Genomic DNA, 17,927 nt, shown 5'->3' on the forward strand with positions numbered 1-17,927 from the left:
GATCAGTCATTCATACCACTCAATGTAACTACCAGGTCAGTACAGTAGTTCACATTCATACTACATCGTGATCAGTCATTCATACCACTCAATGTAACTACCAGGTCAGTACAGTAGTTCACATTCATACTACATCGTGATCAGTCATTCATACCACTCAATGTAACTACCAGGTCAGTACTGTAGTTCACATTCATACTACATCGTGATCAGTCATTCATACCACTCAATGTAACTACCAGGTCAGTAGTTCACATTCATACTACATCATGATCAGTCATTCATACCACTCAATGTAACTACCAGGTCAGTAGTTCACATTCATACTACATCATGATCAGTCATTCATACCACTCAATGTAACTACCAGGTCATAACAGTAGTTCACATTCATACTACATCGTGATCAGTCATTCATACCACTCAATGTAACTCCCAGGTCAGTACAGTAGTTCACATTCATACTACATCGTGATCAGTCATTCATACCACTCAATGTAACTACCAGGTCAGTAGTTCAGGACGGTTGATAATAAGGTTCTTACCTTGCAGCAGCAAAGCGACTGTCATAGTCCTCAAGGGCAGGCTGAAATGGAAAAGAACATTATCATGTCACAGTTCATTCCTACATTAGAACACTCCTTAACACACAGTTCATTCCTACATTAGAACACCCCTTAACACACAGTTCATTCCTACATTAGAACACTCCTTAACACACAGTTCATTCCTACATTAGAACACTCCTTAACACACAGTTCATTCCTACATTAGAACACCCCTTAACACACAGTTCATTCCTACATTAGAACACTCCTTAACACACAGTTCATTCCTACATTAGAACACCCCTTAACACACAGTTCATTCCTACATTAGAACACTCCTTAACACACAGTTCATTCCTACATTAGAACACTCCTTAACACACAGTTCATTCCTACATTAGAACACTCCTTAACACAGTTTCTTAATACATTTTGTTTTATTGAACCTTTATTGAATTGGGCAAGTCAGTTCTTATTTACAATGACGGCCTACCAAAAGACAAACGGCCTCCTGCGGGGACGGGGGCTGGGATTAAAAATAAAAATAAATTAAAATGTATTAGAAAACATTAGAACACTCCTTAATAGAGGCCGATTAATTAGGGCCGATTTCATGTTTTCATAACAATCGGTAATCGGCCTTTTTGGGACGCCGATTATGGCGGATTACATTGCACTCCACGAGGAAACTGCGTGGCAGGCTGACCACCTGTTACGCGAGTGCAGCATCAAAAGGACCTTGTGGCTGCAAGGAGCCAAAGTAAGTTGCTAGCTAGCATTAAACTTATCTTATAAAAAACAATCAATCTTCACATAATCACTAGTTAACTACACATGGTTGATGATATTACTAGGTTAACTAGCTTGTCCTGCATTGATTATATGCAATGCGATGCCTGTTAATTTATCATCGAATCACAGCCTACTTCAACTTCGCCAAACGGGTGATGATTTAACAAAAGCGCATTCGCGAAAAAACAAATCCTGCACAAATGTACCTAATCATAAACATCAATGCCTTTCTTAAAATCAATACACAGAAGAATATATATTTTTTAAACCTGCATAGTTAGTTAATATTGCCTGCTAGCATGCATTTATTTTAACTAGAAATTGTGTCACTTCTCTTGCATTCAGTACAAGCAGAGTCAGGGTATATGCAGCAGTTTGGGCCACCTGGCTCGTTGCGAACTGTGTTTCTTCCTAACAAAGACCGTAATTAATTTGCTAGAATGTTATATAATTATGACATAACATTGAAGGTTGTGCAATGTAACAGCAATATTTAGACTTAGGGGGTTGCCACCCGCTCGATAAAATATGGAACGGTTGCGTATTTCACTGAAAGAATAAATGTTTTGTTTTCGAAATAATAGTTTCCGGATTTGACCATATTAATGACCAAAGGCTCATATATCTGTGTGTTATTATGTTATAATTAAGTCTATGATTTGATAGAGCAGACTGACTGAGCGGTGGTAGGCAGCAGCAGGCTCGTAAGCATTCAGTCAAACAGCACTTTACTGGTTTGCCAGCAGCTCTTAGCAATGCTTGAGGCACAGCTCTGTTTGTGACTTCAAGCCTATCAACTCCCGAGATTAGGCTGGCAATACTAAAGTGCCTATTAGAACATCCAATAGTCAAAAGGTATATGAAATGCAAATGGTATAGAGAGAAATAGCCGATGCGTCATAATTCCTATAATAACCACAACCTAAAACTTCTTAACTGGGAATATTGAACCACCAGCTTTCATCTGCTCTCATGTTCTGAGCAAGGAGCTTAAACGTTAGCTTTCTTACATGGCACATATTGCTCTTTTACTTTCTTCTCCAACACTTTGTTTTTGCATTATTTAAACCAAATTGAACATGTTTCATTATTTATTTGAGACTAAATAGATTTTATTTATGTATTGTATTAAGTTAAAATAAAAGGGTTCATTGTTCATTCAGTATTGTTGAAATTGTCATTATTACAAATATATATATAAAAATCGTCCTCCAATAATCGGTGTCGGTATCAGCGTTGAAAAATCCTAATCGGTCGACCTCTACTCCTTAATACACAGTTCATTCCTACATTAGAACACTCCTTAACACAGTTAATTCCTAAATCTCACAAATCCTGCCGTTAATAGTTAATACCTTACAAATTCTGCCGTTAATAGTTAATACCTTACAAAGATAACATTAGCATGGCCTAATGATACATCAATGACTGTGCGTAACTGTATTTTAATTTGACATTTTTTATTCATCTTCATTTAACTAGGAAAGTCAGTTCAGAACAAATTCTTATTTACAATGACGGCCTACCCCGGTTTGGACCCTAACAACGCTGGGCCAATTGTGCGCCACCCTATGAGATTCCCAATCACAGCTGGTTGTGATAGTCTGGAATCGAACCAGGGTCTGTAGTGATGCCTCTAGCACTGAGATGCAGTGCCTCAGATCGCTGCGCCACTCGGGAGCCCCAAGTATGGTCATGTATGATCACTCACACAGTGTCTATTTTATAGATGTACTTTCAGAAACTCTCATGTATAAAAGCAGTTATTGAAAGAGAGCCTCCAGCAGATGGCGCCAGAGCCATGTTCCTACTCTATATCCCTGTGTTCTCCTGCAGTATTACTCCTTACAGTACATGGTGTTAACAGAACAATACACCAAACTGACTGGAGTCCTCCAGATAGCCAATCAGACACCTCTACTCTCCAGACTGAATCAACCACAGTGGATTGGGAGATTGTGTCTGGAGTCCTCCAGACAGCCAATCAGACCAGACACCTCCACTCTCCAGAATGAATCAACCACAGTGGATTACTGGGAAGAAGGCGTGTTCTGAGTGGGAGATTGTGTTTGTTGTGTGTCTTTAGAAGTATATGGCTGTCTGTTTCAGTTGTGTAGAGAAAATGGTGTAGGGCCATGGCCTGGTGTGTGTCAGCGTCCTTCCATCTGTGTGTCAGCATCTGTCCGACTGCGTGTTCGCTCGCAAACACTGACCTGTGTGGTAAAGCCTGCCATGCTGTAGGGCCTGGGTCTGCTCTGTGCCAGGCTCTGTGCCAGCAGGCGGGCAGTCAGGCCGTAGTCGGGCATGGGCAGAGACATGTCGCTCTCCAGCAGGTTCCCGGTGCTGCTGCTCTTCCCATGGTGCAGACTGGAGGGGACAGCAATCATTCAGTCAATCAAATCAATCTTTACTGACCGTGAAGAGATGAGATGGTACTGGACATTATCATATTATTGTTCCAGCCTGAACGGTATAGTACTGGCTAGGATATTAGTTACTTCACCTGAACAGTATAGTACTGGCTAGGATATTACTTACTTACTTCACCTGAACGGTATAGTACTGGCTAGGATATTAGTTACTTACTTCACCTGAACGGTATAGTACTGGCTAGGATATTACTTACTTCACCTGAACGGTATAGTACTGGCTAGGATATTAGTTACTTACTTCACCTGAACGGTATAGTACTGGCTAGGATATTAGTTACTTACTTCACCTGAACGGTATAGTACTGGCTAGGATATTACTTACTTCACCTGAACGGTATAGTACTGGCTAGGATATTACTTACTTCACCTGAACGGTATAGTACTGGCTAGGATATTAGTTACTTCACCTGAACAGTATAGTACTGGCTAGGATATTACTTACTTACTTCACCTGAACGGTATAGTACTGGCTAGGATATTAGTTACTTACTTCACCTGAACGGTATAGTACTGGCTAGGATATTACTTACTTCACCTGAACGGTATAGTACTGGCTAGGATATTAGTTACTTACTTCACCTGAACGGTATAGTACTGGCTAGGATATTAGTTACTTACTTCACCTGAACGGTATAGTACTGGCTAGGATATTACTTACTTACTTCACCTGAACGGTATAGTACTGGCTAGGATATTAGTTACTTACTTCACCTGAACGGTATAGTACTGGCTAGGATATTAGTTACTTACTTCACCTGAACGGTATAGTACTGGCTAGGATATTAGTTACTTACTTCACCTGAACGGTATAGTACTGGCTAGTATATTAGTTACTTCACCTGAACGGTATAGTACTGGCTAGGATATTAGTTACTTACTTCACCTGAATGGTATAGTACTGGCTAGGATATTACTTACTTCACCTGAACGGTATAGTACTGGCTAGGATATTAGTTACTTACTTCACCTGAACGGTATAGTACTGGCTAGGATATTACTTACTTACTTCACCTGAACGGTATAGTACTGGCTAGGATATTACTTACTTACGTCACCTGAAAGGTATAGTACTGGCTAGGATATTAGTTACTTCACCTGAACGGTATAGTACTGGCTAGGATATTAGCTACTTACTTCACCTGGAGCTTCTCCTTCTCACTCTCTGGCAGCACACGTGTGTAAGAGAAGGGGAACCAGCCACGCCTGACAGGGAAACAGGTAAGATGAGTTAAGATGATGACGCATGCTGTAAACTACATTAGAGCTGAATCCTCTTGAGATCTGCGGTTAACTCTGACTTCTGTGGAAATCACACATTGATGTTAACCAAAGACTTGCGCAAAATCCTCAGTTCTGAATGTCAGTCTACAGGTTAATATGCAGCACAGGAGGTTGGTGGCACCTTCATTGGGGAGGACAGGCTCGTGGTAATGGCTGGAGCGGAGTAAGTGGAATGGTATCAAATGCATCAAACATATGGTTTTCATTCCATTTACTCCGTTCCAGACAGTATTATGAGCTGTTCTCCCCTCAGCAGCCTCCATTGATATGTAGTACTGAACACACAAGCTTTCATCCCATGTCTCTGTGACAGACACACACTTACATCTTGTTCTTCTCGTTCTCCCCATAGTGCCATCCGTCACGGGCCTCTGGGACCAGCAGGGTGATGACGTCTCCCTCAGAGAAGCTGAGCAGGGTGCCGTTGTCTCCGGCCGCGTGGGAGAAGATGGCCTGGACACGGGCACGACCGTTCTTCTCCAGCCCCGCTGCCATGGAGCTAGACCTGGGCAGGGTACGGGTCTCACCTGGGGCCGGGGTGGAGAAGGGGGACATCAGTGTCACGCTACACAGCACTATGTGGCTCCTGGAAGAGTTTTAACTAAGGAAGATGCTATGTTAGTTGCTAACTTGGTTACTAAGACTAGCTGATTCACAACATCATTGTTATTCCTATCTGCTTTGGGGAGATTAACCTGTTTACGTGACGCTGGCAGTATACGGTTCTCTTACCAGACAGTAACGTAACAGTATACAGTTATCTGCCAGAGACTAGTAGAGTTAGCTTAGGTTCTCTTACCAACAGAGGTCTTGTTCTTGGCAGGCTGGGGCCTGCGGACGGGCAGGGTATTGGAGTAGTGCTCACTGACCTGCATAGAGATACATGCATTACCTGTATATTATCTACATACAGTGTGTGTGTGAGATATATATATATATATGCTCAGTAGCCAGTTTATTAGGTACACTACCCCGTTCATGAAAATAGATCACTCTTACAGACAGTGAGTCACGTGGCTGTGGCTTGCTTTATAAAGCAGGCAGACAGGCATCGAGGCATTCAGTTACTGTTCAATTGAACGTTAGAATGGGCAAAAACAAAGTGACCTAAGCGATTACCAATCACATAGAACGCTTCCTCAACCAATCACAATGCTTGTTTTGACCCAGTGTAGAAGCAACAGTTACAGAATCATCTGCATCCACTTGAATATTAACAGACACACATTTACATTACATTTTAGCATTAGCAGACACTAAGATGGATCCCTGGAGGATACCAATTGTACATTCCCATCGCCAAGCAACTGTACAATATACTACCAGTATATACTATCTAAGTAATTCTGTGTTCTGTGCTGACCTGTCTCTGGGTGGGGGCCTGTCCCTGGGGTAGGGAAGGGGCCTGGGGGGAGGAGGGTCTTCCTTGGAGCTGGGAGACTGACCCACCCCCCTCTGTCCAGTACTCTTCCTCTCCGTGGAGTCCTGTCGTACCGTTCACCATGGACATCCCATCTGAACCCATCAGCCTCTGGAAACACAGAATATATACATTCAGAAACATGCAGTACAGCAGGGATCATCAACTAGATTCAGCTGCAGGTTAAGAAATGTATTGAGCGTGTGATCGGTGGGCCGGAACATCATCATTTGTAGACTGTAAATTTGACGGGCCACTGCAGGTTAAGAAATGTATTGAGCGTGTGATCGGTGGGCCGGAACATCATCATTTGTAGACTGTAAATTTGACGGGCCACTGCAGGTTAAGAAATGTATTGAGCGTGTGATCGGTGGGCCGGAACTTCATCATTTGTAGACTGTAAATTTGACGGGCCACTGCAGGTTAAGAAATGTATTGAGCGTGTGATCGGTGGGCCGGAACATCATCATTTGTAGACTGTAAATTTGACGGGCCACCAGTTGGGGAACCCTGCACTACATGACACATTAACTACAGTAGTATATTGTACATACATTCATATACGGTCTGGTATCTATAGTGTGTGTAGGTTGTGTAGGAGAAGTTACAGTATATCCATATACGGTCTGGTATCTATAGTGTGTGTAGGTTGTGTAGGAGAAGTTACAGTATATCCATATACGGTCTGGTATCTATAGTGTGTGTAGGTTGTGTAGGAGAAGTTACAGTATATCCATATACGGTCTGGTATCTATAGTGTGTGTAGGAGAAGTTACAGTATATCCATATACGGTCTGGTATCTATAGTGTGTGTAGGTTGTGTAGGAGAAGTTACAGTATATTCATATACGGTCTGGTATCTATAGTGTGTGTAGGTTGTGTAGGAGAAGTTACAGTATATCCATATACGGTCTGGTATCTATAGTGTGTGTAGGTTGTGTAGGAGAAGTTACAGTATATCCATATACGGTCTGGTATCTATAGTGTGTGTAGGTTGTGTAGGAGAAGTTACAGTATATCCATATACGGTCTGGTATCTATAGTGTGTGTAGGTTGTGTAGGAGAGGTTACAGTATATCCATATACGGTCTGGTATCTATAGTGTGTGTAGGTTGTGTAGGAGAGGTTACAGTATATCCATATACGGTCTGGTATCTATAGTGTGTGTAGGTTGTGTAGGAGAAGTTACAGTATATCCATATACGGTCTGGTATCTATAGTGTGTGTAGGTTGTGTAGGAGAAGTTACAGTATATCCATATACGGTCTGGTATCTATAGTGTGTGTAGGTTGTGTAGGAGAGGTTACAGTATATCCATATACGGTCTGGTATCTATAGTGTGTGTAGGTTGTGTAGGAGAGGTTACAGTATATCCATATACGGTCTGGTATCTATAGTGTGTGTAGGTTGTGTAGGAGAGTTTACAGTATATCCATATATGGTCTGGTATCTATAGTGTGTGTAGGTTGTGTAGGAGAGGTTACAGTATATCCATATACGGTCTGGTATCTATAGTGTGTGTAGGTTGTGTAGGAGAAGTTACAGTATATCCATATACGGTCTGGTATCTATAGTGTGTGTAGGTTGTGTAGGAGAAGTTACAGTATATCCATATATGGTCTGGTATCTATAGTGTGTGTAGGTTGTGTAGGAGAGGTTACAGTATATCCATATACGGTCTGGTATCTATAGTGTGTGTAGGTTGTGTAGGAGAGGTTACAGTATATCCATATACGGTCTGGTATCTATAGTGTGTGTAGGTTGTGTAGGAGAGGTTACAGTATATCCATATACGGTCTGGTATCTATAGTGTGTGTAGGTTGTGTAGGAGAGGTTACAGTATATCCATATACGGTCTGGTATCTATAGTGTGTGTAGGTTGTGTAGGAGAAGTTACAGTATATCCATATACGGTCTGGTATCTATAGTGTGTGTAGGTTGTGTAGGAGAGGTTACAGTATATCCATATACGGTCTGGTATCTATAGTGTGTGTAGGTTGTGTAGGAGAGGTTACAGTATATCCATATACGGTCTGGTATCTATAGTGTGTGTAGGTTGTGTAGGAGAGGTTACAGTATATCCATATACGGTCTGGTATCTATAGTGTGTGTAGGTTGTGTAGGAGAAGTTACAGTATATCCATATACGGTCTGGTATCTATAGTGTGTGTAGGTTGTGTAGGAGAAGTTACAGTATATCCATATACGGTCTGGTATCTATAGTGTGTGTAGGTTGTGTAGGAGAGGTTACAGTATATCCATATACGGTCTGGTATCTATAGTGTGTGTAGGTTGTGTAGGAGAGGTTACAGTATATCCATATACGGTCTGGTATCTATAGTGTGTGTAGGTTGTGTAGGAGAGGTTACAGTATATCCATATATGGTCTGGTATCTATAGTGTGTGTAGGTTGTGTAGGAGAGGTTACAGTATATCCATATACGGTCTGGTATCTATAGTGTGTGTAGGTTGTGTAGGAGAAGTTACAGTATATCCATATACGGTCTGGTATCTATAGTGTGTGTAGGTTGTGTAGGAGAAGTTACAGTATATCCATATATGGTCTGGTATCTATAGTGTGTGTAGGTTGTGTAGGAGAGGTTACAGTATATCCATATACGGTCTGGTATCTATAGTGTGTGTAGGTTGTGTAGGAGAGGTTACAGTATATCCATATACGGTCTGGTATCTATAGTGTGTGTAGGTTGTGTAGGAGAGGTTACAGTATATCCATATACGGTCTGGTATCTATAGTGTGTGTAGGTTGTGTAGGAGAGGTTACAGTATATCCATATACGGTCTGGTATCTATAGTGTGTGTAGGTTGTGTAGGAGAAGTTACAGTATATCCATATACGGTCTGGTATCTATAGTGTGTGTAGGTTGTGTAGGAGAGGTTACAGTATATCCATATACGGTCTGGTATCTATAGTGTGTGTAGGAGAGGTTACAGTATATCCATATACGGTCTGGTATCTATAGTGTGTGTAGGTTGTGTAGGAGAGGTTACAGTATATCCATATACGGTCTGGTATCTATAGTGTGTGTAGGTTGTGTAGGAGAGGTTACAGTATATCCATATACGGTCTGGTATCTATAGTGTGTGTAGGTTGTGTAGGAGAGGTTACAGTATATCCATATACGGTCTGGTATCTATAGTGTGTGTAGGTTGTGTAGGAGAGGTTACAGTATATCCATATACGGTCTGGTATCTATAGTGTGTGTAGGTTGTGTAGGAGAGGTTACAGTATATCCATATACGGTCTGGTATCTATAGTGTGTGTAGGAGAGGTTACAGTATATCCATATACGGTCTGGTATCTATAGTGTGTGTAGGTTGTGTAGGAGAGGTTACAGTATATCCATATACGGTCTGGTATCTATAGTGTGTGTAGGTTGTGTAGGAGAGGTTACAGTATATCCATATACGGTCTGGTATCTATAGTGTGTGTAGGTTGTGTAGGAGAGGTTACAGTATATCCATATACGGTCTGGTATCTATAGTGTGTGTAGGTTGTGTAGGAGAGGTTACAGTATATCCATATACGGTCTGGTATCTATAGTGTGTGTAGGTTGTGTAGGAGAGGTTACAGTATATCCATATACGGTCTGGTATCTATAGTGTGTGTAGGTTGTGTAGGAGAAGTTACAGTATATCCATATACGGTCTGGTATCTATAGTGTGTGTAGGTTGTGTAGGAGAAGTTACAGTATATCCATATACGGTCTGGTATCTATAGTGTGTGTAGGTTGTGTAGGAGAGGTTACAGTATATCCATATACGGTCTGGTATCTATAGTGTGTGTAGGTTGTGTAGGAGAGGTTACAGTATATCCATATACGGTCTGGTATCTATAGTGTGTGTAGGTTGTGTAGGAGAGGTTACAGTATATCCATATACGGTCTGGTATCTATAGTGTGTGTAGGTTGTGTAGGAGAGGTTACAGTATATTCATATACGGTCTGGTATCTATAGTGTGTGTAGGTTGTGTAGGAGAAGTTACAGTATATCCATATACGGTCTGGTATCTATAGTGTGTGTAGGTTGTGTAGGAGAAGTTACAGTATATCCATATACGGTCTGGTATCTATAGTGTGTGTAGGTTGTGTAGGAGAGGTTACAGTATATCCATATACGGTCTGGTATCTATAGTGTGTGTAGGTTGTGTAGGAGAAGGGAAGAATACCCCCCCCCTCCGACTGGAGGGGGGGTATTCAAAAAGTGAAATGATGGATAAGCTTTTGTCAAAGATCCAGTTAGAGAATTAATATTCAGATAGAGGTGTTGTTCATAGGTCATATGTAAGCCTCCACTTCTCATCTTACAAAACAAGTCTAATACCTAATTAATAAGCTGCATCATTAAAAGTGTAATATGTAAATGAGTAGTTTAGTTTCCCCACCGAGGGCCAGAAGTCTCTGGCTACAGGCTGATTTAGTCTACTGTTTACTCAGGAAGCAGAGACAATTTATTCACAGACACACTCGCCTGAAATCCAAGCTTAAATTAAGAGTATCAATTAATTTGTTGTAATTAGGTGTGTATTCTCTACATTTCTTATATACTCATGTTATTATTAGCGCTTAAACGATTTAAGCTATTCAAACGAAACCAACTTCCAAATGTCCAGACTGTCCCAACTCGGGTTGCTTGAAAAAATATTTTGGATAGCATTTATACTTTTTAAACTATAACAATATTTAAATGAGCTCCTAATGCATTTCATAGGGGGGGGGGGGGGGGGGGGGGGGGGGGGGGGCATAGACTTGAATGGTAAAACAATTTAATTTCTATTCATCTCCTCTTTCCCCATTTAAACTGTCAACTCCAAACTGACCCAAATTAGATTAATTGCATTCAGTTAACATTTATACTTCATGTAACCATTTAAAAAATTTCAATAAAAGCTCCATAGGCTTGAATGGGAAGTATTTGGATTTGACTCTGCTCTTAAACCGTTTAAGCTATCAATGTCAAACTAATGTTTGTTCAGAGATGTTCAGACTGACCCAAATTAGATTGCATGCATTCAGATTTAATACGGTTTATACTTTTTCAAATATAAGCATTTAAAATATGCATACATTTACATGGGTTTGAATGAGAACCACAGTAATACAGTGGTAGGTATTAAAATGGTCCTTCTCCTTGGCCAAATAAGCTACAAGACCAACTTTAAAACATTCAGGCTAACTTCAAGATCGTTCTCAACTTTAACTATATAAATGTGCATAAATTAGCATAAAATAACTCACCAACAGTAACTCTTCAACCGTTCAAGCTAGAATCACCAAACCAACTTTCACAGGTTCAAGCTATCCTAACTTCAAATGCTTAAAAACATTGATCAACTATAACTGTATGAATTTGCATAAATGTGCACAAAATAACCCACCAACAGTAAGTTTTGAACCATTCAAGCTATAGGCACAAAACCAACTTTCACAGGTACAGGCTATCCTAATTTCAAATTCTTAACTTTGATCAACTAACTATATATATTTGCATACATTTGCATAAAATAACCCACCAACAGTAAGTCTTGAACCGTTCAAGCTATAGGCAGCAAACCAACTTTCACATGCTCAGGCTATCAATCAATCAATTAATTGATCCTTCACAAGCTAGCGTGCACACCACATTTTCTTCAGGATATGTACTTCTAGAGTTATGTTAGAGTCTGTTCTGTCGTCTTCAAAGATATTGTATGCTTCCATGTGCTTCATATATTTGACTCCTTTAACCGCTCTGACGCTCTGACTCCTTTAACCGCTCTGACGCTCTGACTCCTTTAACCGCTCTGACTCCTTTAACCGCTCTGACTCCTTTAACCGCTCTGACTCCTTTAACTGCTCTGACTCCTTTAACCACTCTGACTCCTTTAACCGCTCTGACTCCTTTAACCGCTCTGACGCTCTGACTCCTTTAACCGCTCTGACTCCTTTAACTGCTCTGACTCCTTTAACCGCTCTGACTCCTTTAACTGCTCTGACTCCTTTAACCGCTCTGACGCTCTGACTCCTTTAACCGCTCTGACTCCTTTAACCGCTCTGACTCCTTTAACCGCTCTGACTCCTTTAACCGCTCTGACGCTCTGACTCCTTTAACCGCTCTGACGCTCTGACTCCTTTAACCGCTCTGACGCTCTGACTCCTTTAACCGCTCTGACTCCTTTAACTGCTCTGACTCCTTTAACCGCTCTGACTCCTTTAACCGCTCTGACGCTCTGACTCCTTTAACCGCTCTGACTCCTTTAACTGCTCTGACTCCTTTAACCGCTCTGACTCCTTTAACCGCTCTGACTCCTTTAACTGCTCTGACTCCTTTAACCGCTCTGACGCTCTGACTCCTTTAACCGCTCTGACGCTCTGACTCCTTTAACCGCTCTGACTCCTTTAACCGCTCTGACTCCTTTAACCGCTATGACTCCTTTAACCGCTCTGACACCTTTAACCGCTCTGACACCTTTACCGCTCTGACACCTTTACCGCTCTGACACCTTTATCTATCTGATTGCATTAAACCTCTTATTTTGTATATAACTGCCTTAATGTTGCTGGACCCCAGGAAGAGTAGCTGCGGTCTTGGCAGGAACTAATGGGGATTGATAATAAACCCCAGGAAGAGTAGCTGCTGCCTTGGCAGGAACTAATGGGGATTGATAATAAACCCCAGGAAGAGTAACTGCTGTCTTGGCAGTAACTAATAAAAACAAATACAATTCACAGCTGAATATTAATATTCCCAACACCTACAGAGTAAGAGAAACCTTCCCCAGACATCAACATTACCAGCCCGCTCACCCAGACCCACCACTCACCGCCTGGTGCCCCAGCCCACCACCCATGAAGACGGCCAGTTCTGGGGGGACAGGGAGTGGCTGAGCCCCGGGGATGGGGTCAGAGATGACCAGGTTGGACAGGTTAGACTTGGAGGTGTTCAGGGGGCTGGAGCCGCCCATGGTCAGGGAAGCGGTGCCCGTGCTGGACCCGGAGCCCATCTGCTGGGCTAGGAGCATGGCCCGCTCTGGTAGCTTGTTGGGGTCTGAACAAGCCTGCTGCCATACTGGGATCTTCTGGGTCAGCAGGTCTTTACCCTGGACAGATAGAGATCAATCAATAAGCCAACACACACCAGATGAGGACAGACAACAGTCATTGATTAGTGTAACACATGGAAGCTATAACACATGACTACGACTTAGAGATCTAATTCTCTAGACGGAAGCTATAACACATGACTACGATTAAGAGATCTACTTCTCTAGATGGAAGCTATAACACATGACTAAGATTTAGAGATCCACTTCTCTAGACGGAAGCTATAACACATGACTAAGATTAAGAGATCTACTTCTCTAGATCCTTGTCGTCTTGACTACAACATCTATCACACCAAGCTCTTCTGATCTAACACATATCATCACCTTGAAGATCTCCAGTCCTCTTTCATGGTAACTTTCACTCTCCCTCCAACATTCCTGTTCTGTTCCTCTCTTATATTCTCTCTCTGGCTGAGTTCCAAATGGCTCTCTATTCCCACCCTACTTTGTATGGGCTCTGGGCAAAACTAGTGCACTATGTAGGGAATAGGGTGCCATTTAAGAGACAGGCTCTATTCAGCCCCATTCATCCCAGAGAGCAGAGCAGCTTCCCTGTGTGTGCCTGACCTATGGTACAGGGCTGAGTGGGCAGCACTGGAGACAGGGGCTATGTGTGTGTGTGTAGAACCAACCAGGCTGCACCAGTGAGTCCCAGGTGACTCAGACCACAATCTAGATGCTTCGCTGCGGCAGCTGTACTCTCACTCTCTCGCTCGCCAGTCTCTCTTACTCTCTCCGTCTCTCTCTCTCTGTGCGTCTCTCTCTCTTTCCCCTCACTCCGAGAGGACTCTTCAGCACAGCCTTTGAACTCGTCCCACACACACCCCCCTGTGCTGATTAAACCACTGGACTCCGTGTTCTAGAAATGGTCTGCAGTAGTGTGTGTGTTTGTACGTACTTGTCGCCCCGTCCGCCACACACACACACCAACCCTCCCTAGTAATCCCAGGAGACAGCTGCACTAACACCCACCCATCCACCCACACCTGTACAACCTCTTTACATATCCTCCTCTCCATAACAATGTTTCTCAGGACATACGTTAATATTAATAGGTCCCGTGTAGCTCAGTTGGTAGAGCATGGCGCTTGCAACGCCAGGGTTGTGGGTTCGTTTCCCACGGGGGGCCAGTACAAAAAAGTATGAATGTATGTACTTGTAAGTCGCTCTGGATAAGAGCGTCTGCTAAATGACTTAAATGTAAATGTAAATGTTAATATGCAGCAATGAAATTGACTATGAATATTATATCAACTGGATCTATCATGAAGCCAGAACATCTCCAAACTGCATGTCATATATTATGTCCCAAATGGTAACCTATCAAAAAGGGCCCTGGTCTAAAGTAGTGCACTACATAGGGAATAGGGTGCCATTTGGGATGATACCTTAATCAGTTTACCATTGAGACAGACAGATACCAAACCCATGCATTTTATATTGCCACCTGGACAACAAACTCCCCTTCCCCCCCACCACACACACACAACCACCCCACAGACCCAGTTGTGTTAACCCTTACCTTGCCGTGGTAGGCGCTGCTGTTCTTGGCTACAGCACACTGTCTGTCCACCAGGAAACAGTACCTCCTGCGCTCCTCAGACAGAGCCGTCTTGTAGCCCTCTGCTATGAAGGTGTCCAGTTCACTCTGCTTACTACTGATGGTCTCCACAAACTACAGGACAGAACACAGGAGACAAGAGGTTAGACAGTGGCCCTCCAAAACACACCTTTATATGTTAGGACAAAACACTAAGTCCATGTAAACTGTGTTGTAAACATCCATTGTGCACCTGTGTGTGTTGATAATGAACTCAGTAATAACAGTGTCAGGTCTCTGTGTTGATAATGAACCCAGTAATAACAGTGTCAGGTCTGTCTGTGTGTTGATAATGAACTCAGTAATAACAGTGTCAGGTCTGTCTGTGTGTTGATAATGAACCCAGTAATAACAGTGTCAGGTCTGTCTGTGTGTTGATAATGAACCCAGTAATAACAGTGTCAGGTCTGTCTGTGTGTTGATAATGAACCCAGTAATAACAGTGTCAGGTCTGTCTGTGTGTTGATAATGAACCCAGTAATAACAGTGTCAGGACTGTCTGTGTGTTGATAATGAACTCAGTAATAACAGTGTCAGGTCTGTCTGTGTGTTGATAATGAACTCAGTAATAACAGTGTCAGGTATGTCTGTGTGTTGATAATGAACTCAGTAATAACAGTGTCAGGACTGTCTGTGTGTTGATAATGAACTCAGTAATAACAGTGTCAGGACTGTCTGTGTGTTGATAATGAACTCAGTAATAACAGTGTCAGGTCTGTCTGTGTGTTGATAATGAACCCAGTAATAACAGTGTCAGGTCTGTCTGTGTGTTGATAATGAACTCAGTAATAACAGTGTCAGGTCTGTCTGTGTGTTGATAATGAACTCAGTAATAACAGTGTCAGGTCTGTCTGTGTGTTGATAATGAACTCAGTAATAACAGTGTCAGGTCTGTCTGTGTGTTGATAATGAACTCAGTAATAACAGTGTCAGGTCTGTCTGTGTGTTGATAATGAACTCAGTAATAACAGTGTCAGGTCTGTCTGTGTGTTGATAATGAACTCAGTAATAACAGTGTCAGGACTGTCTGTGTGTTGATAATGAACTCAGTAATAACAGTGTCAGGTCTGTCTGTGTGTTGATAATGAACTCAGTAATAACAGTGTCAGGTCTGTCTGTGTGTTGATAATGAACTCAGTAATAACAGTGTCAGGACTGTCTGTGTGTTGATAATGAACTCAGTAATAACAGTGTCAGGTCTGTCTGTGTGTTGATAATGAACTCAGTAATTACTCCGTGTGAGAACACTCGGTCTGGGAAAGAGAGTTCTCCGACACACTGGGGATCAGATATATGACTCTGTTCCAACACACACACACACACACACACACACACACACACACACACACACACACACGCGAACGAGTGGAGCTCCCAGCCAGTCAGCCATTGTTATTGACTTGTATCATATCTCTACAGTGTGAGTGACAGACACAGTATCTAATGAGACCGCTCTCTCACTCTCGATCCACACACAATACAGAAATCTCACAACAATCATATTCAATCATATTACCCTATTCTCCCGTAGCTTCATCAGTCGAGGCTGATTAGAGCTGAAAGGAACGAGGCTGATTAGAGCTGAAAGGAACGAGGCTGATTAGAGCTGAAAGGAACGAGGCTGATTAGAGCTGAAAGGAACGAGGCTGATTAGAGCTGAAAGGAACGAGGCTGATTAGAGCTGAAAGGAACGAGGCTGATTAGAGCTGAAAGGAACGAGGCTGATTAGAACTGAAAGGAACGAGGCTGATTAGAGCTGAAAGGAACGAGGCTGATTAGAGCTGAAAGGAACGAGGCTGATTAGAGCTGAAAGGAACGAGGCTGATTAGAGCTGAACGGAACGAGGCTGATTAGAGCTGAAAGGAACGAGGCTGATTAGAGCTGAAAGGAACGAGGCTGATTAGAGCTGAAAGGAACGAGGCTGATTAGAGCTGAAAGGAACGAGGCTGATTAGAGCTGAAAGGAACGAGGCTGATTAGAGCTGAAAGGAACGAGGCTGATTAGAGCTGAAAGGAACGAGGCTGATTAGAGCTTAAAGGAACGAGGCTGATTAGAGCTGAAAGGAACGAGGCTGATTAGAGCTGAAAGGAACGAGGCTGATTAGAACTGAAAGGAACGAGGCTGATTAGAACTGAAAGGAACGAGGCTGATTAGAACTGAAAGGAACGAGGCTGATTAGAACGAGGCTGATTAGAACTGAAAGGAACGAGGCTGATTAGAGCTGAAAGGAACGAGGCTGATTAGATTTGAAATGTGCCACTATACACTGAGCTCTGGGGTGTATTCATTAGACGAAGACCATAGCAAACAGTTGAAAAATGTTTTGTAATGGAAAATGTTTACTCCAAATGGAAAACATTTGCAACAAAAAGGAGAGTTCAGTTATCTTCCATTAGGTTGTTTGGTTGTGTTTGGTGTGAGTTGAGACAGAGCAGTTACACATCTTCACCAGCACTGGGCGCTGCTTCCCCACTGACTAACACCAGCACTGGGCGCTGCTTCCCCACTGACTAACACCAGCACTGGGCGCTGCTTCCCCACTGACTAACACCAGCACTGGGCGCTGCTTCCCCACTGACTAACACCAGCACTGGGCGCTGCTTCCCCACTGACTAACACCAGCACTGGGCGCTGCTTCCCCACTGACTAACACCAGCACTGCTGCCAAGAAACGGAAGTACAACGCTGTGTACTGCTCCCGTCACAGAACAGCGCTAACTGGCTCGAACCAGAATAGAAAGAGGAGTGGGAG

General features: G+C 42.6%; 2 protein-coding genes across 9 annotated transcripts in view; one reads left to right on the forward strand and one right to left on the reverse strand.

Annotated features, from left to right (window-relative positions):
* LOC120043725 (gastrula zinc finger protein XlCGF57.1-like) overlaps positions 1-17,927 on the forward strand; it is a 714,153-nt gene that overhangs the window by 74,845 nt on the left and 621,381 nt on the right. The window lies entirely within an intron of this gene.
* The window catches only part of LOC120043715 (brain-specific angiogenesis inhibitor 1-associated protein 2-like), a 146,755-nt gene that overhangs the window by 12,239 nt on the left and 116,589 nt on the right, over positions 1-17,927 (reverse strand). For 4 of the 8 annotated variants that reach the window (XR_005476501.1, XM_038988273.1, XM_038988276.1 and 1 more), the window contains exons 7-14: positions 15,098-15,250; positions 13,294-13,569; positions 6,417-6,584; positions 5,853-5,922; positions 5,379-5,580; positions 4,912-4,975; positions 3,554-3,707; positions 546-586 (exon numbers count right to left, since the gene is read on the reverse strand). Coding sequence is in view for 7 of the 8 variants with exons in the window: in XM_038988273.1 (XP_038844201.1) it covers positions 576-586; positions 3,554-3,707; positions 4,912-4,975; positions 5,379-5,580; positions 5,853-5,922; positions 6,417-6,584; positions 13,294-13,569; positions 15,098-15,250 (1,098 nt within the window). In the remaining variant the exon portion in view is untranslated. Of the gene's footprint in view, positions 1-545; positions 587-2,924; positions 3,708-4,906; positions 4,976-5,378; positions 5,581-5,852; positions 5,923-6,416; positions 6,585-13,293; positions 13,570-15,097; positions 15,251-17,927 lie in introns of those variants that run through there. The other 4 variants (XM_038988269.1, XM_038988271.1, XM_038988270.1 and 1 more) reach the window with 2 other exon arrangements.

This window comes from Salvelinus namaycush, chromosome 3 (genome assembly GCF_016432855.1).
Source record: "Salvelinus namaycush isolate Seneca chromosome 3, SaNama_1.0, whole genome shotgun sequence".
Taxonomy (NCBI): domain Eukaryota; kingdom Metazoa; phylum Chordata; class Actinopteri; order Salmoniformes; family Salmonidae; genus Salvelinus; species Salvelinus namaycush.